Source organism: Prinia subflava, chromosome 1 (assembly GCF_021018805.1).
Source record: "Prinia subflava isolate CZ2003 ecotype Zambia chromosome 1, Cam_Psub_1.2, whole genome shotgun sequence".
Lineage (NCBI taxonomy): Eukaryota > Metazoa > Chordata > Aves > Passeriformes > Cisticolidae > Prinia > Prinia subflava.
Window position 1 is genome coordinate 744,210 of NC_086247.1, and position 21,975 is coordinate 766,184.

At 50.7% G+C, this 21,975-nt stretch overlaps 2 protein-coding genes and 1 long non-coding RNA gene across 3 annotated transcripts; 1 reads left to right on the forward strand and 2 right to left on the reverse strand.

The window, feature by feature from the left end:
- Window positions 1–428: 428 nt before the first annotated feature.
- On the reverse strand, window positions 429–7,168 carry C1H8orf82 (chromosome 1 C8orf82 homolog). Its single transcript, XM_063400638.1, has 3 exons — window positions 6,955–7,168; window positions 6,511–6,559; window positions 429–919 (listed from the first exon to the last, which is right to left on the reverse strand). Exons 1-3 carry the CDS (start codon window positions 7,069–7,071, stop codon window positions 441–443), a joined length of 645 nt encoding a protein of 214 aa, XP_063256708.1. The 5' UTR covers window positions 7,072–7,168; the 3' UTR covers window positions 429–440.
- A 1,465-nt stretch (window positions 7,169–8,633) lies between these two features.
- Window positions 8,634–9,822, forward strand: LOC134552293 (uncharacterized). The gene is made up of 2 exons (XR_010080830.1): window positions 8,634–9,217; window positions 9,297–9,822. It is a non-coding gene; the product is annotated as an uncharacterized LOC134552293 (long non-coding RNA).
- On the reverse strand, window positions 9,215–15,799 carry LOC134552236 (leucine-rich repeat-containing protein 14-like). The gene is made up of 4 exons (XM_063400764.1): window positions 15,717–15,799; window positions 13,265–13,693; window positions 12,549–13,187; window positions 9,215–10,761 (listed from the first exon to the last, which is right to left on the reverse strand). Exons 1-4 carry the CDS (start codon window positions 15,782–15,784, stop codon window positions 10,188–10,190), a joined length of 1,710 nt encoding a protein of 569 aa, XP_063256834.1. The 5' UTR covers window positions 15,785–15,799; the 3' UTR covers window positions 9,215–10,187.
- Between the last annotated feature and the right edge of the window lie 6,176 nt (window positions 15,800–21,975).

Below are 21,975 nucleotides of genomic sequence, written 5' to 3' on the forward strand. Positions count from 1 at the left end.
CCCTCCCAAATTCCCAAACCCTTCATCCCAAATTCCTCCCAAATTCCCAAACCCTTCATCCCAAATCCCTCCCAAATTCCCAAACCCTTCATCCCAAATTCCTCCCAAATTCCTCCCAAATTCCCAAACCCTTCATCCCAAATTCCCAAACCCTTCATCCCAAATTCCTCCCAAATTCCCAAACCTTTCATACCAAATTCCTCAAACCCTTCATCCCAAATCCTTCCAAATTCCCAAACCCTTCATCCCAAATCCCTCCCAAATTCCCAAACCCTCCATCCCAAATCCCGACCTCACAAGGAAGAACCCCCAGAGCAACTTCCACTCTTTTTTTTGGGAATTTCACGGGAAAACCGCGGGGAATTTCCGATCCGACGCCGATGCGAGAACTCAGACAACGAGAATAATCCGGGAATTTTTTCTTCGTCGGGAATTCCGCCTCATTCTGAATGGGATTCAACCTCCTCCCGCCGCTCCCATCCCGATTTTTCCGCCCTCAGAATTCCCAACACTTCCCCGCTGAGCCGGTAGCTCCTCCCTTCCCACAGGAATTCCGTGGGCGGCTCGTGGGGCCCATCCCCGAAGCGAAACCCGGAGCTCCACTCGGCCGCCAGCGCCGAACTCACCAGGCCCACGCCGCCGGCGCGCTCCGGCGCCGGGTGATAGAGCCGCCCGTTCTCCGGGAGCACCGCCAGCATTCCCGGCTGGAACGGCACCGCCAGCCCCGAGCCGCAGTAGGAGAGGCCGGGGGGGCTCCCGGGGGCTCCCGGCAGGAGCCGGGTGAAGACCACCGGGACGTCGGCGCAGCGCAGGAAATTCCGCTCGCGGCCGCAGCGCGACACGAACGGGAACCGCGCCTGGAAGCGCCCGCTGCGGTTCCGCTGCAGCTGCTTGAAGAAGAACGACAGGAAGGCGACATCTGGAAAGGGGGGAAAATCCGTGGATACGAAATTTTGGGAATTAAAAAAAAAAAAATTAAATTTTTTTAAAAATTTTTGGAGTTTTTCTGGTGTTTTTTGGGATTTTTCTGGTGTTTTTTGGGGTTTTTGTGGGGTTTTTCCGGTGGTTTTTGGGATTTTTTCATGGAGGTTTTTTGGGTTTTTTTGCGATTGCAGGGATTCTGGGAATTCCGGAATTCAAAAAAAAAAGTAAATTTTTTTTTTTAAATTTTTGGACTTTTGTGGTGTTTTTCAGGTGTTTTTGGGTTTTTTTTTGTAGAATTTTTTTTGGTTTTTCTGGAATCGAAGGGATTCCATGAATTCCAGGAATTCCAAAAAAAATCAAAACTTTAAAAAAATCTTTTTGCATTTTCTTGTTGTTTTCCCAGTATATTTTGGGGTTTTTTTGGGGTGTTTCCGGTGTTTTGGGGATTTTTCGGCGCAGCGCAGGAAATTCCGCTCGCGGCCGCAGCGGGACAGGAACGGGAACCGCGCCTGGAAGCGCCGCTGCGGTTCCGCTGCAGCTGCTTGAAGAAGAACGACAGGAAGGCGACGTCTGGAAAAATCCATGGATCGGGAATTCCGGGAATTTAAAAAAAATAAATTAAATTTTTTAAAAAAAAATTTTGGATTTTTCTGGTGTTTTTTGGGGTTTTTGTGGGGTTTTTGTGGGGTTTTTGTGGGGTTTTTCTGGAAGCGCCGCTGCGGTTCCGCTGCAGCTGCTTGAAGAAGAACGACAGGAAGGCGACGTCTGCAAGGGGGGAAAAATCCATGGATCGGGAATTCCGGGAATTTAAAAAAAAAAATTAAATTTTTAAAAAAAAAAAAATTTTGGATTTTTCTGGTGTTTTTTGGAATTTTTCTGGCGATTTTCCAGTGTTTTTTGAGGTTTTTTCATGTGTTTTTCTGGTGGTTTATGGGATTTTTTCATGGAGTTTTTTTGGGGTTTTTTGGGATTGAAGGGATTCCTGGAATTCCAAAAAAATATTAAAATTTTAAAAAGAAATTTTGAATTTTTCTGGCGTTTTTCCGGTGTTTTTCGGGGTTTTTGTGGCATTTTTCCAGTGGTTTTTGCGATTTTTTCTCATGGAGTTTTTTTGGGGTTTTTTGGGATTGGAGGGATTCTGGGAATTCCAGGAATTCCAAAAAAATTAATTTTTTTTAAAAAGAAATTTTTGCATTTTCCTGTTGTTTTTCCAGTATTTTGGGTTTTTTGTGGGGTTTTTTGGGATTTTTTTTGGATTTTTTCGTGGAGTTTTTTTTGGGTTTTTTTGGAATTGAAGGAATTCTGGGAATTCCAAAAAAAATTTAAATTTTAAAAAAAATCTTTTTGCATTTTCTTGTTGTTTTCCCAGTATATTTTGGGGGTTTTTTTGGGGTGTTTCCGGTGTTTTGGGGATTTTTCGGCGCAGCGCAGGAAATTCCGCTCGCGGCCGCAGCGGGACAGGAACGGGAACCACGCCTGGAAGCGCCCGCTGCGGTTCCGCTGCAGCTGCTTGAAGAAGAACGACAGGAAGGCGAGGTCTGGAAAGGGGGGAAAATCCGTGGATACGGAATTTTGGGAATTAAAAAAAAATAAAATTAAATTTTTTAAAAAAAATTTGGGATTGTTCTGGTGTTTTATGGGGTTTTTCCGGTGTTTTTTGGGGTTTTTCTGGAGTTTTTTGGGGTTTTTCATGGAGTTTTTTGGGGTTTTTTTGGGATTGGAGGAATTCCAGGAATTCCAAAAAAAATTAAATTTTTTTAAAAAATATTTTGGATTTTTCTGGAGTTTTTCCGGTGGTTTTTTCATGGAGTTTTTTCGAGTTCTTTTGGAATTGGAGGGATACTGGGAATTCCAGGAATTCCGAAAAAAAAAATTAAAATTTTTTGATTTTTCTGGCATTTTTCCGGTGGTTTTTGGGGTTTTTTCATGGAGTTTTTTGGGATTTTTTTGGAATCAGAGGGATTCCAGGAATTCCGTAAATTCCAAAAAAAAATTTAATTTTTAAAAAAATCTTTTTGCATTTCCCTGTTGTTTTCCCAGTATATTTCGGGGTTTTTTTGGGGTTTTTTTGGGGTTTTGGGGATTTTTTCATGGAGTTTTTTGGGGTTTTTCTGGAATTGGAACAATTCTGGGAATTCTGGAAATTCCAAATAAAATAATAAAATTAAATTTTTAAAAAAAATTTTTTTGATTTTTCCAGTGTTTTTTGGGATTTTTCTGGCGTTTTTCTGGTGGGTTTTGGGATTTTTTTTCATGGAGTTTTTTGGGTTTTTTTGGAATTGAAAGGATTCCAGGAATTCCGAGAATTCAAAAAAAATTAAATTTAAAAAAAAAAAATTTTGGATTTTTCTGGTGTTTTTGGGGGTTTTTGTGGGGTTTTTCTGGAAGCGCCGCTGCGGTTCCGCTGCAGCTGCTTGAAGAAGAACGAGAGGAATCCGACGTCTGGAAAAATCCATGGATCGGGAATTCCGGGAATTAAAAAAAAATAAAATTAAATTTTTAAAAAAAAATTTGGAGTTTTTCTGGTGTTTTTTGGGGTTTTTGTGGGGTTTTTCCGATGGTTTTTGGGGTTTTTTCATGGGATTTTCCAGTGGTTTATGGGATTTTGTCATGAAGTTTTTTTGGGATTGGAGGAATTCTGGAAATTCAAAAAAAAATTAATTTTTTTTTTTTTTAAATTTGGATTTTTCTGGTGTTTTTTGGGATTTTTCTGATGTTTTTCCGGTGTTTTTTGGGGTTTTTGTGGAGTTTTTCTGATGTTTTTCGGATTTTTTTCATGGAGTTTTTTTGGGGTATTTTTGGAATTGGAGGGATTCCAGGAATTCCGGGAATTTATAAAAATAAAATTAAATTTTTTAAAAAAAATTTTTGGATTTTTCCTGGTGTTTTTTGGGGGTTTTCTGGCATTTTTCCGGTGTTTTTTGGGATTTTTCCGGTGTTTTTGGGGGTTTTCGTGGGGGTTTTCCGGTGTTTATGGGATTTTTTCATGGAGTTTTTTGGGGATTTTCTGGAATTGGAGGAATTCCGGGAATTCCAAAAAAAATAAATTAAATTTTTTTTTAAAATTTGGATTTTTCTGGTGTTTTTTCTGGTGTTTTTTGGGGGTTTTTCCAGTGGTTTTGGGGGTTTTTATGGGGTTTTCCGGTGTTTTTTAGGATTTTTTCATGGAGGTTTTTTTGGGTTTTTTTGGAATTGGAGGGATTCTGGGAATTCCAGGAATTCCAAAAAAATTTAAATTTTTTAAAAAAAAATTTTGGATTTTTCTGGTGTTTTTTGGGATTTTTCTGGCGTTCTTCTGGTGTTTTTTGGCGTTTTTGTGGAGTTTTTCTGGTGGTTTTTGGGATTTTTTTCATGGAGTTTTTTTGGTTATTTTTGGGATTGCAGGGATTCTGGGAATTCCGGAATTCAAAAAAAAAAGTAAATTTTTTTTTTTTAATTTTTGGATTTTTGTGGTGTTTTTCCGGTGTTTTTGGGGTTTTTTTGTAGATTTTTTTTTGGTTTTTTTGGAATTGAAGGGATTCCAGGAATTCCAAAAAAAAACTTAAATTTTTAAAAAAAATTTTGGGTTTTTCTGGTGTTTTTGGGGTTTTTGTGGGGTTTTTCTGATGGTTTTTGGGGTTTTTTCATGGGATTTTCCAGTGTTTTTGGGATTTTTTCATGGAGTTTTTTTGGGATTGGAGGAATTCTGGAAATTCAAAAAAAAATTAATTTTTTTTAAAAAAAAAATTTGGATTTTTCTGGTGTTTTTCCGGTGTTTTTTGGGGTTTTTGTGTAGTTTTTCCAGTGTTTTGGGGGTTTTTGTGAGGTTTTTGTGGTATTTTTTTGGATTTTTTTCATGGAGTTTTTTTGGGGGTTTTTTGGAATTGGAGGGATTCCGGGAATTCCGGGAATTTAAAAAAAAAATAAATTAATTTTTTTAAAAAAAATTTGGGATTTTTCTGGCGTTTTTCCGGTGGTTTTTGGGATTTTTCCAGTGTTTTTTTGGGGTTTTTTGGGATTGGAGAGAATTCTGGGAATTAAAAAAAAAAAAAATTAAAATGTTTGGATTTTTAAAAATTTTTTAAATTTTTTCTGGCGTTTTTCTGGTGGTTTTTGGGACTTTTTAATGGAATTTTTTGGGTTTTCTTGGAATTGGAGGGATTCTGGGAATTAAAAAAAATTAAAATTTTTGGATTTATTTTAATTTTTTTGATTTTTCTGGCGTTTTTCCAGTGTTTTTTGGGATTTTTTCATGGAGTTTTTTTCGGGTTTTTTTGGAATTGGAGGAATTCCGGAAATTAAAAAAAAAATTAAAATTTTGGATTTTTTAAAAATTTTTTTCTTTTTATTTTCCTGCCGTTTTTCCAGTGGTTTTTGGGATTTTTTTTTGGTTTTTCTTGGAATTGGAGGGGGTTGGGAAAGGGGAAATTCTGCCTGGAATTAAATTTGTTTTAAAAAAAAATTAAAATGGATTTTTTAATTGATTAATTAGGGAATTTTAAAAATTTGTTAAGGAATTTCTTAATTGGGGAATTTGATAATACGGGAATATAATAATTAGGGAATTAAATATTTAGGGGATTTAATATTTAGGGGATTTAATAATTAGAAAATTTAATACTTAGGGGATTCAATAATTAAGGGATTTACTAATTAGGAAATTTAATATTTAGGGGATTTAATAATTAAGGGATTTAATAAATAGGGAATTAAATATTTAGGGGATTTAATAATGAAGGGATTTAATATTATGGGGGTTTAATAAATAAGGGATTTAATAATTAAGGATTTTAATAATTAGGGGATTTAATTATTAGGGAATTTAATAATTAAGGGATCTAATATTTAGAGGATTTAATAATTAAGGGATTTAATAATTAGGGGGTTTAATATTTAGGGGGTGTAATACTTAAGGGATTTAATAATTAGGGAATTTAACACTTAGGGGATTCAATAATTAAGGGATTTACTAATTAGGAAATTTAATATTTAGGGGATTTAATAATTAAGGGATTTAATATTTAGGGGGTTTAATAATTAGGGAATTTAATAATTAGGGAATTTATTATTTAAGGGATTTAATAATGAAGAAATTTAATATTTAGGGATTTAATAATTAAGGAATTTACTAATTAGAAAATCTAATATTTAGGAGACTTAATAATTAGGAAATCTAATATTTAGGGAATTTAATAATTAAGGGATTTAATAACTAAGGGATTTAATATTTAGGAGATTTAATAATTAGGGCATTTAATATTTAAGGGATTTAATAATTAGGGCATTTAATAATTAAGGGATCTAATATTTAGAAGATTTAATAATTAAGGGATTTAATATTTAGGAGATTTAATAATTAGGGGATTTAATGAATAAAGGAATGATTAATCAGGGAATGATTCATTAATTAACGAGGCGCTAATATGCAAATTAGGGAGGGGTCCCACCTTTCCTGCCCCTGTCCAAGGTTCAACCTCCCCCCAAATCAAGGATTAAATCCCAATTAAGGCTCAAATCACCATTAATAATAAACGAACCCTAATTAATCATGAAATCCTAATTAACACTGAGATCCCAATTAACAGCGGGCGCTAATTAGGGCGGTACCTTTGAAGCAGGTGATGAAGTTCTTGACTTTGGCGTCGTCCAGGAAAAGCTGAGGGGAAAAAAAAAGGCGGGAAAAAGCCTGGAATGTTCTCCCGGGAAATCCCGGGATTCTCCTCTGGGATCGCTCTGGGATCTGTCCTGGGATCTGTCCTGGATCCCTTTGGGGTTTTGGGGGATCCAGTTGGGATTTCCCGGGTTTTTTTTTGGGATTTTTTTGGGATTGGAGCGGGATCCACCCGGGACGGGTTTGGGATCTGTGTGGGATTAACCCGGGATTAACCCGGATTGATTCTCCCGGCGGGATTTTCGGGATTTCTCCGGGATCTGCTCAGAATCCCGGCGGGATCTCCCCGGGATCCGTTCCCCAGGACCCCCCAACCCCTATAATCGATCCCCTATAATCGATCCCCTATAATCGATCCCCTACAATCGATCCCCCCTCACCTGTCCCTGGTGATCCACGTAATAGAAATACTCGCGGATTCCAGGCGCCGGCTGCTGCCCCTGCCGGTACCGGGGCTCCGGGCGAGCGCAGAGCCGCAGCACCGCCCCCGCCCTCATCGCGACAGCCCCACACGGCCGGGTCACCTCCCTGTCGCGACAGGCGGCGGCGACACCGGCGCTAACCGGAAGTGGCCACCTGGGGGACCGGAATTCGTGAGCACCGCGGGTGGTGCGGCGGTGAAAAGGTTCCGGGGGGAAGCGGAAGGGGAAAAACCGAAGGGGTCTCGCCGCTCTAGGGGCGCCCCTATAGAACTCCAGACCCTATAGAACCCCCCAGAGCCCTCTGGAGACCCCCCCAGACCTTCCCTATAGGGGTTGGGAGCCTATAGAGGCTCAGAGACCCCATAAAACCCCCCTGGAGGCGCCTTCTGGCGCTGAACGCCCTCAGAGATTCCCCCCCATGGGTGGCCCCCCCCCCCCCCCCCCCAGCTCCCGGCATTTTCCCTCAGGGACCCTCAGGCACCGGAATGGGGGAAAAAGTTGGAAAAATATCGGGATGAGGGAGAAAAACCATCGGGATGAGGTAGAAAAACACCTGGGATGGGGTGGGAAAATAGCGGGATGAGGGAAAATATAACGGGATGAGGGAAAATATTGTTAAATTAGGGAGAAAATCAACGAAATGAGGGGGGGAAAATGTCGGGATGAGGGAAAATCCACAGGGATGAGGGAGAAAAACACCTGGGATGGGGTGGGAAAAGAGAGGGATGATTGAAAATATAACGGGATGAGGGAAAAAATTGTTAAATTAGGGAGAAATCAACAAAATGGGGGGGGGGAAATGTAGGGATGAGGGAAAATCCACAAGGATGAGGCAGAAAAACACCTGGGATTGGGTGGGAAAATAGCGGATTTATAGGGAAAATATAACGGGATGAGGGGAAAAAAATGTTAAATGAGGGAGAAAATCAACAAAATGAGGGGGGAAAATATCGGGATGAGGAGAAAAACACGGAAATGGGGGGGGAAAACAGCGGGATGAGGGGAAAAATACCAAAGTGAGCTGGAAAACATCGAAATGAGGAGGAAATAAAGGAAATGGGGTGGAAAAAACACTGAAATGAGGAAAAGCTCAATGAAATAAGGCCCTAAATTCCCCCAAATAAGTGGAAAACCACTGAAATGAGGTAAAAAGCCACCAAAATGAGGTGGAAAAGCATAAAAATGAGGCAAAAAAGCACCAGGAGTGGGATGAGGTAAAAAAAAATGAATTTGAGGTAGGAAAACACCGGGATGAGGGGAAAAGCACTGGGATATGGGGAAAAACACCAAAATTATGTAGAAATCTGATGGGATAAGGCCCAAAAAATACCAAAATGAGGCGGAAAACCAACAGAATAAAGCCCAAAATACCAAAATGAGGTGGAAAACCAACAGAATAAAGCCCAAAATGCCAAAATGAGGTGGAAAAACCACAAGGATGAGAGGGGAAAATACTGGGATAAGGCAAAAAAACCTCCAAAATGAGGCAGAGAACCAAAATGAGGTGGAAAAACACCGGGATGAGGGGGAAAATACAAAAATGAGGCTGCAAACCACCAGGATAAGGGGAAAAACAGGGAAAAGGTGGAAAAACACAGGGAAAAGGTGGAAAAACACAGGGAAAAGGTGGAAAAACACAGGGAAAAGGTGGAAAACACAGGGAAAAGGTGGAAAAACACCAGGATGAGGCAAAACCCGCCAAAATGAGGTGGGAAAACACCGGTAAAAAGTAAAAAACGCCCAGAATGAGGTGGAAAAATCCCAAAATGAGGTGGAAATGGAGGGAATAATTGAGGATTCATGGATTGGGATAAGGATCGGGAGAGATCCCTTGGAAAATCCCATCCGGGCACGACAGACTCGGCATGTGGGATACGATGAGTTTATTTCCAACAGAATCAGAACAGGATTAACAGGACCCCAAATCCGACTTTTCCCTCCCCCAATTCCCTCTCTCCCTCAATCCCTCAATCCTGGAAGCCGGGGCCATCCCAGGGGAGTTTTCCATGGATTTTTCCAACGTGAATCCATCCCACAGCGAGTTTTTCGTGGATTTCTCCGCCACGGGAAAGAGTTTTCCATGGATTTATCAACGTGAATTCGTTCTACAGCAAATTTTTCATGGATTTCTCTGCCACGGGAAAGTTTTCCATGGATTTTTCCCATGTGAATCCATCCCAAGGTAAGTTTTCCATGGGTTTCTCCATGAATCCATCCCAAGGTGAGTTTTCCATGATTTTTCCAACACTAATCCATCCAAGGTGAGTTTTCCATGGATTTCTCCATGAATCCATCCCAAGGTGAGTTTTCCATGATTTTTCCAACTCAAATCCATCCCACAGCAAGAGTTTTCCATGGATTTCTCCAACGCCTCATTCCTGTGGAAGACAATTCCTCATGGACTTTTCCAAGGAGTCAAAGCTTTGGGAATATCCTGCTCCAAAGGCTTTTTCCTCTGTGGGATTCCTGCCAGGAATCTGCTCCTTTTTCCATGGATCCCTGCTAGGATCCCGCTCCAGGATGAGCTTCCTGTCGGACGCGCCACGGAATTTTGGGAATTTCCACTCCAGCACCTTGGAATCATCTCCGGAGTCGTTCCTTTCCAAAATATTCCCGCTACGGAATTCCATCTGTGCCGTGATTGGTTTCTTCCGACTTAATTCTTATTCCAGAGGCGGTGCTGCCGTTCCTGGACACGGGAGAAGCTTCCGGCAGCTTCCCATGAAATCCAGCCCCCGGAGCCTCCCGGAATTCGGCCGTGCAAAGCCAGTCCTAATGGAAAAACCTTGGGATGGGCTGGAAAAAGAATGAAATGAGGAAAAAATACCGGGATGAGGAGGAAAAATACCAGGATGAGGGAGGAAATGTCGGGATGAGGGGGGAAAATATCGGGACGAGGGGGAAACTATCGGGATGGGGAGGAAAAACTCAAAAGGTGGCAGAAAACTACGAAATCAGGGAAAAATGGCGGGATAGGGCGGAAAACCAGCGGGACGAACTGGAAAAATACTGAAACCAGGCGGAAAAGCACCGAAATCAAGGGCAAAAAACCACCGGAATGAGGAGGAAAAGCACCGGGACGAGACGGAAAGCGCCGGGGGTTCAGGAAAGAGGAGGCGGCGCTTTCCCGCCGTGGAGGCTCCGAGCTTTTCCCGGCTCCGAGCTTTTCCCGGCTCCGAGCTTTTCCCGAGTCACAAGGAGAAGTAGTCCAGGGCTCCGTGGCCGTAGGGGTTGTAAGTCCAGACGAGGTCGGTCCTCCCGGAATTCTTCAGGAGCTGCGAAATCTCCGCGGTGGCCGCCGCCAACAGCTGCCCGTCCATGGGCTCCTCGTAAATCCGTCGGGATCCCGGGACTCGGCGCGGCGGCTCCGGCTTGTAGCAATCCACGGGGAAGGGATAAACGACCAGGTGGAGGTCGGGCAGCTCCAGGGTTTTCTGGAGCAGATCCTTGAGCGCGGCCGTGGACAGGGAGTTGCCGTAGAGTCCCAGGAAGCGCAGGCGGGAGCAGCGGCGCAGCGTCGGCAGCAGCGCGTCCAGGTGGGAGTCGGCCATGCGGCATTCCATGAGATCCAGGTGCAGCAGCGAGGCCGAGGTCTCCTCCAGGAGCAGCCGCAGCGGCTCCAGGAGGCCCTGGGAGAAGTCGTGGCCGCTGAGGTCCAACCTCTTGAGGGCCGGAGCGTGGAAGCTTTGGGAGAGGAAGGCGAGGTCGGCGGGAACGAGGGAGCAGAAGGCCAATTCCAAGCTTTCCAAGGGAGCCTGGAGGTCGCTGGCGGGAGGGAAAAGGGAGAGGTGAGGCCCGAGGGAGGAGCTGGGGGAGCTGGGAATGTCGGGATTGACGGGGGAAACGCGGGGAGTGAGAGCGGGGACGGCTTCCATGGAATCGGGGAATTGGGGGATGGATGAGGTTGGGAAAGAGCTGCAAGAACATCAAGGGTGAGGCCTGAAAATCCTGGGATTTTGGAATGAGGAAATCGTGGAGTTGTGCAATGGCTGAGGTTGGGAAAGGTCTCTAAGAACATCAAATTTGAGCTTTGAAAATCATGGAATTAGGGGATCAAGGAATCATGGAATTGTGGAATCAAATTATGGAATTATGGAATGGCTGCAGTTGGCAAAGATCTCCCAGACCGTGAAGTTGGACACCTGCAAATCCTGGGATTTTGGAATGAGGAAATCGTGGAGTTGTGGAATGACTCAGGGTGGGAAAGGTCTCCAAGATCATCAGGTTTCACATTTGAGGATCATTGGATCACGGAGTTATGGAATTATGGATCCATGAGATTATGGTGGCCTGGAGTTATGGAATGGCTGAGGTTGGGAAAGGTCTTGAGAACATCAAATTTGAGCTTTGAGAATCATGGAATTATGGGATCAAGGAATCATGGAATTGTGGAATCAAACTGTGGAATTATGGAATGGCTGCAGTTGGCAAAGATCTCCAGGACCATCAAGTTGGAAAATCCCCTGAAAATCGTGGAATCAAGGTATTGTGGGCCATGAAATCATGGAATGGCTGACGTTGGAAAGGTCTCCAAGACCATGAAGTTGGACCCCTGCAAATCCTGGGATTTTGGAATGATGGGCTCATGGAATGCTGGAATGACTCAGGGTGGGAAAGGTCTCCAAGATCATCAAGTTTGACATTTGAGGATCATTGGATCATGGAGTTATGGAATTATGGATCCATGAGATTATGGTGGCCTGGAGTTATGGAGTGGCTGAGGTTGGGAAATATCAGGTTCAACCCCTGAAAATCCTGGGATTTTGGAATGATGGGCTCATGGAATGCTGGAATGACTCAGGGTGGGAAAGGTCTCCAAGATCATCAAGTTTTACCTTTGGGAATCATGGAATTATGGATCATGGAGCCAGGGAATTGTGGAATTGTGGCGTTATGGTGTTTTGGGATCACAGAGTTATGGAATTATGGGATTCTGGGATCAGGAGCCATGGAATTATGGGATCATGGAATTACGGGATCATGGAATTACAGGGTCATGGAGCCATTGAGGTTGGAAAAGGCTTCAAGATCATCAAGTCCAACCTTTGGGAATCCTGGAATCAAGGAATTGTGGGATCATGGGAATATTGGGATAATGAAATCCTGGAATCACGGGATCACTAAGATTGGAAAAGACCTCCAAGACCATCAGGCCCGGCCTTTGGGAATCCTGGAATCACAGAATTTTGGGATCATGGAATTGTTGAGTTATACACTATAAGGATAACAGGATCATGGAAACACAGAAATATCTGGATAACGAAATCCTGGGATCATGGGCTCACTAAGGTTGGAGAAGACCTCCAAGACTGTGAAGTTCAGCCTTTGAGAATCCTGGAATCGCAGAATTCTGGGATCATGGACTAACAGGAAATGGAACCATTGACTCATGAACTCTCAGGATAACGGGATCCCAGGAACATGGGGATAATGAAATCCTGGAATCCCGGGATCCCTCCGGCTGCTCCAGACCCCCGAGATCCCCAAGCCTCGGGAACCCCTCGGCAGCGCGGGCAGGGCCCAGCCCGGCCCCGGCGGCGCGGGGAACTCACCAGAGGATCTGGCGCAGGTTCCCGGAGAGGCGGGAGGAGCCCAGGTTGAGCTCGCGCAGGCTGGGCAGCATTCCCAGCTGCCCGGCCAGGCAGCGGATCCCGATGGCCGATTCCGGCGTGGGGCGCCGCACGTCCACGTTGCTGTACTGGAGCTTGAGGCTGCGCAGCTCCGGGAAGCGCGAGAGGTGCGGCAGGATCACCGAGAGCCCGGTCAACCCCAAATTCCGGAAGCGCAGATCCACCCTCCTCACGCAGGAGGGATCCATGGATTCCAGCAGGCTGACGATCCCCGCCAGGGAGAGCTTTTCCGCCTGGAACTCGCGGCACTTGAGGCGCAGCGGGCCGGCGGCCGCGGTCTGCAGCGCGTCGCGCAGGATCCCGTAGGACGTCCCGTTGACAAACAGGTCGGCGTGGACGTCCACGCCCGGGGGCTGCGGGGCGGCCGCGGCCGTGGCGGCTCCGGAGCGGCCTTTGTGCCGCTTGGATCCGCGCCTCTGGAATTCCCGCTGGTGCTTGGACACCTCCACGCAAGCCTTGGCCAAAGCCACGGTGCCGGACCAGACGCTCATCCCGTCCGGAGCGCGGCCGGCCGGATCGTCCGGAACTCCCGTCACGTCCAGGACGCGCAGGCGGCACGCGCTGCAAAAACGGGAAGGAACCGTCAACAGGGATGGAAGAATGGAGGTTGTGGCCATTCCAGAATTCCCAAAACCCACCTGGAATCGTGGCTGGGCTCTTCCAGCTGCCGCCGGAGCTGCGCCACCACGGCCAGGATGACGGCCTGCACGCAGAGCTTGCAGGGGTGATCCCGCAGCAGCTCCCGGCGCCCCACGAGGCGCTGGAAGTTGAGCACCGGGAAAGGCCAAGCCGTGACCAAATCCCGCAGCACCAGGGGTCTCCCGTCCAGGAAAGCCGCTTGGAAAAGGATGGGATAGAGGTGGGCGGGAAGCGCGGGCAGGATGGGGAGGGGGTGGTGGGCCACGATGCGGCGGGCGCAGAGGAAGAGGAGGGAATCCGAATATCCCGGCGGGAGCTGGCGCTTGGGAATGCACGGCGGGATTTGGGTGGAGCGGCTGCGTGAGGGAGCCATGGCGGGATTCCGGGAATGTTCCGGAAATCCTGGGATTTCCCGCCCGAAAAGGAACCTGTGGGAGAAACGGGGTGGGGGAAGGGAGGAAAAGGGGGTGTTTGGAGGGGAGGAAGGCTGAGTGGAGATTCCTGAAAAATGGGAGCTCTGGAGCGCCCCCAGACGAGCCCAACCCTCACCCAGGGACCCCAAAACCAGACCAGGGACCCCCAAAACCAGTCCAGAGACCCCCAAAACCGGTCCAGGGATTGCTTAAAACACTCCAAGGACCCCTGAAACCAGTTCAGCGATCCTTCAAACCAGTCCAGGGACCACCAAAACCGGTCCAGGGATTGCCTAAAACACTCCAAGGACCCCTGGAACCAGTTCAGGGATCCCTCAAACCAGTCCAGAGACACCCAAAACCAGTCCAGGGATCCAAAATCCATTCCAGGGTTCCCCTGTATCTCCCCAAACCAGTCCAGAACCTCCAAACCAGTCCAGGGACCCCCAAAACCAGTCCAGGGACCCCCCAGATCTCCCCAAACCAGTCCAGGGACCCCCAAAACCGGTCCAGGGATTGCTTAAAACACTCCAGGGACCCCTGAAACCAGTTCAGGGATCCCTCAAACCAGTCCAGAGACCCCCGAAACCAGTCCAGGGACCCCCAAAACCAGTCCAGGGACCCCCCAGATCACCCCAAACCAGTCCAGAACCCCCAAAACCAGTCCAGAGACCCCCCAGATCACCCCAAACCAGTCCAGAACCCCCAAAACCAGTCCAGAGACCCCCCAGATCACGCCAAACCAGTCCAGAACCTCCAAACCAGTCCAGGGACCCCAAGATCCCCCCAGAGCAGTCCAGGAGTTCCAAACAAGCCCAGCAACCCTAAAATCAGTCCAGAGATTGCCTAAAACACTCCAGGGACCCCTAAAACCATTCCAGGGACCCCCAAACTTCCTCGCATCAGTCTAGGACCTCCAAACCAGTCCAGGGACCCCCAAAACCAGTCCAGGATCTCCAAACCAGTCCAGGGACCCCCCAAAACCAGTCCAGGGACCCCCAAAACCAGTCCAGGGCTCCCCCAAACCCGGCCCGGGGACCCTAAACTTGCCCAAGGCAGTCTAGAGATGCCCCAAGCCTTTCCAGGGCCCCCAAACCTGTCCAGAGACCCCCCAAACACCACTCCAGGAACCCCAAACTTGTCCAGAGACCCCCCCAAAACCAGCCCAGGGACCCCAAACCTGGCCAGGGCTCCCCCAAACCAGTCCAGGGACCCAAAACTCATCCAAGGCAGTCTAGAGACAACCTAAACTAGTCCAGGGACCCCAAACCTGTCCAGAGACCCCCCCAAAAACCAGTCCAGGGACCCCAAACCTGTCCAGAGACCCCCCAAAAACCAGTCCAGGGCTCCCCCAAACCAGTCCAGGGACCCCAAAACCAACCCAGGGATTTTCCCCCCCAGAGCTCTTCAAACCCATCAGGGTCAATGGACACCCTCAAACCAGCCCAGGGACCCCCAAACCAGTTTAGGGAACCCCCAAACCACTCCAGGGACCCCCAAAGGAGTCCAGAGGCACCCCAAACTCAATCCGGGGACCCTAAAACCAGCCCAGGGACCCCCAAAGCAGCCCAGGCACCCCCAACCCTCCAAGAGCAGCCGAGGGACCCCCAAACCTGCCCGGGGCACCCCCAGATCAGCCCTGGGACCCCCAAACCAGTCCCGGGACTCCCCAAATCCTCCTAAACCAACCCAGGGACCTCTCCCGGCTCCCCCAAAACCCCACCCCAGGAATGTCCCTAAACCAGAGCGAGGACCCCCAAAACGCGACCCCCGCTCCCCTCAAGGCTCCTCCCGGCCCTGGGGACCCCCAAGGCACCCAGGGACCCCCCTGGACCCCCAATCCAGCCCATCCCACCCACAGGGTCCTCCCCAACCCAGGCCGGGACCCCTCCCCATCCCCCTAAACCCACCCAAGAGCGACCCCAGACTCCCTAAAGCCCCCCAGGGTCCCTCCCATCCCCTGAACTCCCCCCCGGGGCCCCCCGAACCCCCAAACCGGCCCCGGCGCCCTCCCCCCAACATGGCGTCCCCCACTCACCGCCTGCCCGCAGCCCCCACCCACCCCTGCCCGTACGGAAGCTCCACCTCCGGGTTTATGTGCAGCATTCACCAATCAGCGCGCGGGATCCACCCTAGGGGCGGGTCTTTGCACTTCTATTGGCTGCTGCAGCTGCCTGTCAAAGCTCATCATGGCTTGTCATTGGTTGTGGGTGTGTGGGCGGGCACTTCACGGTGTTGTAGTGTTCATTGGTTCGTTTTGCTGTCAATCAGGAATATCTGCCTTCCTATTGGCCAGCGCGCGGGCGGAGCGGGAGGTTCGCTCTGAGGCGGCCTCGGCGTCCCTCCCGAGCTTTCCTCGATTCCCGATCCCGCTCCCGATCCCGCTCCCGCGGCTACCGGAGCAGCACCGGGAGCTGACGGCGCTACTGAAGCCCCGGGAAGCGAAATTCCCGCGGGAGCGGCGGCGGAAACACTGCCAGGTCCCCCTGAGGGGCCGCGGCGGGAATTGGTCCCTGAGGGGAAAAGGCGGGAAAGTCCCTGAGGGGAATCCCTGGGATGGGGCAGGGGGTGGGGGCGGGGGGGGGTGGGGGGTCCAAGGGGTGGTTTCGAGGGCTCTGGGATGATTTTGGAGGCTCTGCGATATTTTGGGCGTCCCAGGGAAGTCTCTGGGGTGGTTTTGGGGCGCTGGAGACGGGGAGGGTCCCTGAGGTGGTTTAGGGGGTCTGGGGGGTCCCCGTGGGGTTTTAGGGGTGCTGGGAGAGCTGAGGGGAGGCTCGGGGTGTGCCTGGGATGGGAGGGGCTGGTTTGGGCATTTCCCCTCTAAATTCCCCTGTAAACCCCCCGCACTGCCCGTGCTGATCCAGGAAATAAAAACACTCGCGGCTGCTGCGTCGCGACAGCCACCGGGCCACGCCCTGTCGGCGACAGGCGACAGCGGCGACCGGAAGTGGCTGCCTGGGGGACGGGAATGCGGGGGGCACCTCCTCGGTAGGTGCGGAGGCAAAAAGGCTCCGGGTGGAACCGGCAGCGGGGGGACCGGAGGAGCACGGCCCCAGCGACAGCTTGGGGACATTTGGGGACATCCAGAATCCCAAATTCCCGCCTCGCATCCCAAATTCCCGCCTCGCATCCCAAATTCCCGCTCCAAAGGCACCAGGAACGAGCAGCGCTTTCCATACGGAGCTTTATTCACACGCGGGAGGGGCCGGAGCCCCCCCAAATACAGAATTCGGCGGCCCCTGGGGGGGAGGGGACCCCAAAATCCAACGCCCCCCTCTGTGGGGGGAGGGGAGGAAAATTCCCGAGGGAATTCCCGGGATTTGGGGGAATCGTGGGAAAATCCTGGACAAGGGAGGGGCGGGTCCGTCCCTTTAATTCGGATTTTTTTTTTTCCAGTCGGTTTTTTTTCTTTCTTTTTTAATAATAATAATAAATAAAAACCTCGAGGCTTTTAAAAAAAAACAAAACCCAAAACCAAAAAAAAAACCAAAAAAAAAAAAAAAAAAAAAAACCAACCTGCCGGAAAAGAAGGAAGGGGAAATGAAAATTCATGAACGGCTGCCAGAAATTAATGAGTAATTAACTGGAAATTAATGAAGCAGAGGAAAAGGGTCGGGGGTCCCCTGGCAGTGAGCAGAGCTGGGAGGTAGCGCTGGGTTGTCCCCACCACCCCCAGTTTGGGGACCCCCCACACCCCAGTTTGGGGACCCCAACCCCAGTTTGGGGAATGTCCCGACCCCAGTTTGGGGACTGTCCCCAGTTTGGGGACCCCCTCCATGGGACCCCCACCCCAATTTGGGGACCCCCACCCCAGTTTGGGGACTGTCCCCCCCCCAATTTGGGGACTGTCCCCATTTTGGGGACCCCCTCCATGGGACCCCCACCCCAATTTGGGGACCCCAACCCCAATTTGGGGATCCCGACCCCAATTTGGGGACCCCCCCACCCCAGTTTGGGGACTGTCCCCACTCCAGTTTGGGGACCCCCACCCCAATTTGGGGACCTCCTCCATGGGACCCCAACCCCAGTTTGGGGACTGTCCCCAGTTTGGGGACCCCCTCCATGGGACCCCAACCCCAATTTGGGGACCCCTACCCCAGTTTGGGGACTGTCCCCAATTTGGGGACCCCCCCCAGTTTGGGGACCTCCTCCATGGGACCCCAACCCCAATTTGGGGACCCCAATCCCAATTTGGGGACTCCCCCACCCCAGTTTGGGGACTGTCCCCATTTTGGGGACCCCCTCCATGGTTCTCTCCCACTTTGGGGACATCACCCGTGGGACCTCCCTCCATTTTGGGGACCTCCCACCCATGGGACCCCTCCATGAGGCTCCCACCCCATTTTGGGGACCACTTCCACCTTGGGGACCCCCTCCTCAGTTTGGGGACATCCCACCCATGGGTCCCCTCATTTTGGGGACCTCCATGGGACCCCCACCACTTTGGGGACCTTCCCAGGATCTCCCCACACCCATGGGACCCCCCAGCCCTTGGCCTTGGGGGCTCCTCCATTTTGGGAGACCTGGAGAAGATTTGGGGTCACCAAAGTAGGACCTGGAGGAGGTTTGGGGTCACCAAGGTGGAACCTGGAGGAGGTTTGGGGTCACCAAGGTGGGACCTGGAGGAGATTTGGGGTCACCAGGGTGGGTCCTGGAGGTTTGGGGTCACCAGGGTGGGTCCTGGAGGACCTGGTGGAGATTTGGGATGACCAAGGTGGGACCTGGAGGAGATTTGGGGTCACCAAGGTGGAACCTGGAGGAGGTTTGGGGTCACCAGGGTGGGTCCTGGAGGACCTGGTGGACATTTGGGGTCACCGAGGTGGGACCTGGTTGAGATTGGGGTCCATCAGGATGGGACCTGGAGGACCTGGTGACCAAGGTGGGTCCTGGTGGAAGTTTGGGGTCACCAAGGTGGAACCTGGTGAACATTTGGGGTCACCGAGGTGGGACCTGGTTGAGACTGGGGTCACCAGGATAGGACCTGGAGGACCTGGTGACCAAGGTGGGTCCTGGTGGAGATTTGGGGCCACCAAGGTGGAACCTCATGGACATTTGGGGTCACCGAGGTGGGTCCTGGTGGAGGTTTGGGGTCCATCAGGGTGGGACCTGGAGGACCTGGTGACCAAGGTGGGTCCTAGCGGAGGTTTGGGGTCCATCAGGGTGGGACGTGGAGGAGCTGGAGGAGATTGGGGAGCACCAAGGTTGGACCTGGAGGACCTGGAGGAGACTGGGAGGTGCTCAGGTGGGACCTGGAGGACCTGGAGATTTGGGGGCACCAAGGCGGCACCTGGAAGCGGTGAGGCCACCAGGGTGGGACCAGGAGGAGGTTTGAGGGCACCATGGGAGGTCCTGCTGGAGGTTGGGGGGCACCAAGGTGAGACCTGGTGGAGATTTGGGGTCTCAAAGGTGGAACCTGCTGGAGGTTTGGGGGGCACCAAGGTTGGACTTGGAGGACCTGGAGAAGATTTGGGGTCACCAAGGTGAAACCTGGAAGAGGTGGGAGCACCAAGGTGGGACCTGGAGGAGATTTGGGGTCACCTAGGTGGTCCTGGAGGACCTGGAGCAGATGACGGTGTCCTGGAGAAACCTGAGGGCACCAGGGTTGGTCCTGAAGAAGACTGGGGGGCACCAAGGTGGAACCTGGAGGAGATTGGAGGGCACCAAGGTGGGACCTGGAGGAGATTGGAGGGCACCAAGGTGGGACCTGGAGGAGATTGGGGGGCACCAAGATGGGTCCTGGAAGTGGTGGGGACACCAAGGTGGAACTTGGAGGAGATTGGGGGGCACCAAGGTGGGACCTGGTGGAGATTTGAGGGGATCAGGAGGACCTGGAGGAGACTGGGGGGAGCTCAGGTAGGACCTGGAGCAGATGATGGTGTCCAGGTGGGTCCTGGAGGAGGTTGAGGGACACCAGGGTTGGTCCTGAAGAAGACTGGGGGGCACCAAGGTGGGACCTGGAGGACCTGGAGAAGATGTGGGCCTCTAAGGTGGGTCCAGGAGGAGATCAGGGACACCAAGATGGGTCCTGGAGGACAGTGGGGACACCGAGGTGGGCTGGGCAGGACCAGGTGGAGATGGGTGCCCAGGTGGGTCCTGGAGGAGATGATGGACACCAGGATGGGTTCAGGAGCAGCAGGAGAAGATGATGGACCCCAAGATGTCTCCAGGAGCTGATGATGGACTCCAAGATGGGTCCAGGAGGACCAGGAAGAGATGATGAACCCCAAGATGTCTCCAGGAGTTGATGATGGACCCCAAGATGGGTCCAGGAGGACCAGGAGGAGATGATGAACCCCAAGAGGGGTCCTGTAGGACCAGGAGGAGATGATGGACACCAAGAAGGGCCCAGAAGATCCAGGAGCAGATGGGAAGTCCTGGGACAGGTCCAACAGGGCCGAGCAGACTCTGTGGGTGCTGGGACAGGTCCTGGTGGTGCCAATGGGTGGGACAGGATGGACACGGTGACACATGGGGTCATCCAGCCCACCCAGCTCCTCCAGGATGGACAATCGGCCACCACAACCACCCCGGGCCACCACTCCCATGAGGACCTCCCACGTCTCTTCCCTGTGGGGGACAATTGTCACCATGGTCCCCTGGTGTCCAAGTGAACTTCTCCCACCTTCCCAACCCCATGGAGACCCCTCAGAGCCGGGATGTTCCTCGCGACACCCTAGCGAAGAACCAGGCAGTGACACAGCCAGGATGTCAGGAGGGACCTCAAGGACTTCTCCTCATCTCCGCATCCGGGCGGGAAGGGACGGAGACAATCGCTGGACGCCCTCTGTCCGTGAGGTCTGGCTGTAGATGGAGTGCACCATGTGGAGAAGTTGGAGAACCTCATAGACTTCATGGTTTGTGGTGGAGATGGAGCTCACCACGCCCTGAAGAACCGCATGGACCTCCCAGTTCTTGGTGAAGATGGAGCTCACCACGTGGTGGAGTTGGAGAACCTCATGGACCTCATGGTTTGTGGTGGAGATGGAGCTCACCACGCAGTGAAGAACCTCACAGGCCTCCTGGTTCTTGGTGGAGATGGAGCTCACCACGTGGTGAAGAGCTGCACGGACCTCCCAATTCTTGGTGGAGATGGAGCTCACCACGCCCTGAAGAACTGCATGGACCTCCCAGTTCTTGGTAGACATGGAGCTCACCACGTGGTGAAGTTGGAGAACCTCATGGACCTCACAGTTCTTGGTGGAGATGGAGCTCACCACGCACTGAAGAACCTCATGGACCTCACAGTTCTTGGTGGAGATGGAGCTCACCACGCAGTGAAGAACCTCACAGACCTCCTGGTTCTTGGTGGAGATGGAGCTCACCACTTCGTGAAGTTGGAGAACCTCATGGACCTCCTAGTCCTTGGTGGAGATGAAACTCACCACGCACTGAAGAACCGCATGGACCTCCCGGTTCTTGGTAGACATGGCACTCACCATGTGGTGAAGTTGGAGAACCTCATGGACCTCAGAGTTCTTGGTGGAGATGGAGCTCACCACGCCCTGGAAAACCTCACAGACCTCCCAGTTCTTGGTAGACATTGTGCTCACCACGTGGTGAAGTTGGAGAACCTCATGGACCTCACGGTTCTTGGTGGAGATGGAGCTCACCACGCACTGAAGAACCTCACAGGCCTCCTGGTTCTTGGTGGAGATGGAGCTCACCACTTCGTGAAGTTGGAGAACCTCATGGACCTCATGGTTTGTGGTGGAGATGGAGCTCACCACTCAGTGAAGAACCTCACAGACCTCCTGGTTCTTGGTGGAGATGGAGCTCACCACTCGGTGAAGAACTTCATGGACCTCCCAGTTCTTGGTGGAGATGAAACTCACCACGTGGTGAAGTTGGAGAACCTCATGGACCTCCCAGTTCTTGGTGGAGATGGAGCTCACCATGCACTGAAGAACCTCATGGACCTCACAGTTCTTGGTGGAGATGGAGCTCACCACGCAGTGAAGAACCTCACAGACCTCCTGGTTCTTGGTGGAGATGGAGCTCACCACTTCGTGAAGTTGGAGAACCTCATGGACCTCCTAGTCCTTGGTGGAGATGGAACTCACCACGCACTGAAGAACCGCATGGACCTCCCAGTTCTTGGTAGACATGGCACTCACCATGTGGTGAAGTTGGAGAACCTCATGGACCTCACAGTTCTTGGTGAAGATGGAGCTCACCACGCACTGAAGAACCACATGGACCTCCTGGTTCTTGGTGGAGATAGGTGCCACCACGTGGGGACTTTGACCCTCGGAGGGGATGGAGCCGGTGGTGGGGTGGGGACAGCGCGGCGGCGGCCG

What these genes read in the sequence shown, in the direction of transcription:
- LOC134552236 (XM_063400764.1), bottom strand. Translation starts at nt 15,784, where the DNA reads ATGCTGCACATAAACCCGGAGGTGGAGCTTCCGTACGGGCAGGGGTGG. An exon ending in GTGGGGGCTGCGGGCAGGCG is followed by an intron (nt 13,694 to 15,716) that starts GTGAGTGGGGGA and finishes TTTCTCCCACAG; the next exon opens with GTTCCTTTTCGGGCGGGAAA. An exon ending in AACCTGCGCCAGATCCTCTG is followed by an intron (nt 10,762 to 12,548) that starts GTGAGTTCCCCG and finishes CCCTCCCGCCAG; the next exon opens with CGACCTCCAGGCTCCCTTGG.
- C1H8orf82 (XM_063400638.1), bottom strand. Translation starts at nt 7,071, where the DNA reads ATGAGGGCGGGGGCGGTGCTGCGGCTCTGCGCTCGCCCGGAGCCCCGG. An exon ending in ACGTGGATCACCAGGGACAG is followed by an intron (nt 6,560 to 6,954) that starts GTGAGGGGGGAT and finishes TTTTCCCCTCAG; the next exon opens with CTTTTCCTGGACGACGCCAA. An exon ending in CTTCATCACCTGCTTCAAAG is followed by an intron (nt 920 to 6,510) that starts GTACCGCCCTAA and finishes CCCCCTTTCCAG; the next exon opens with ATGTCGCCTTCCTGTCGTTC.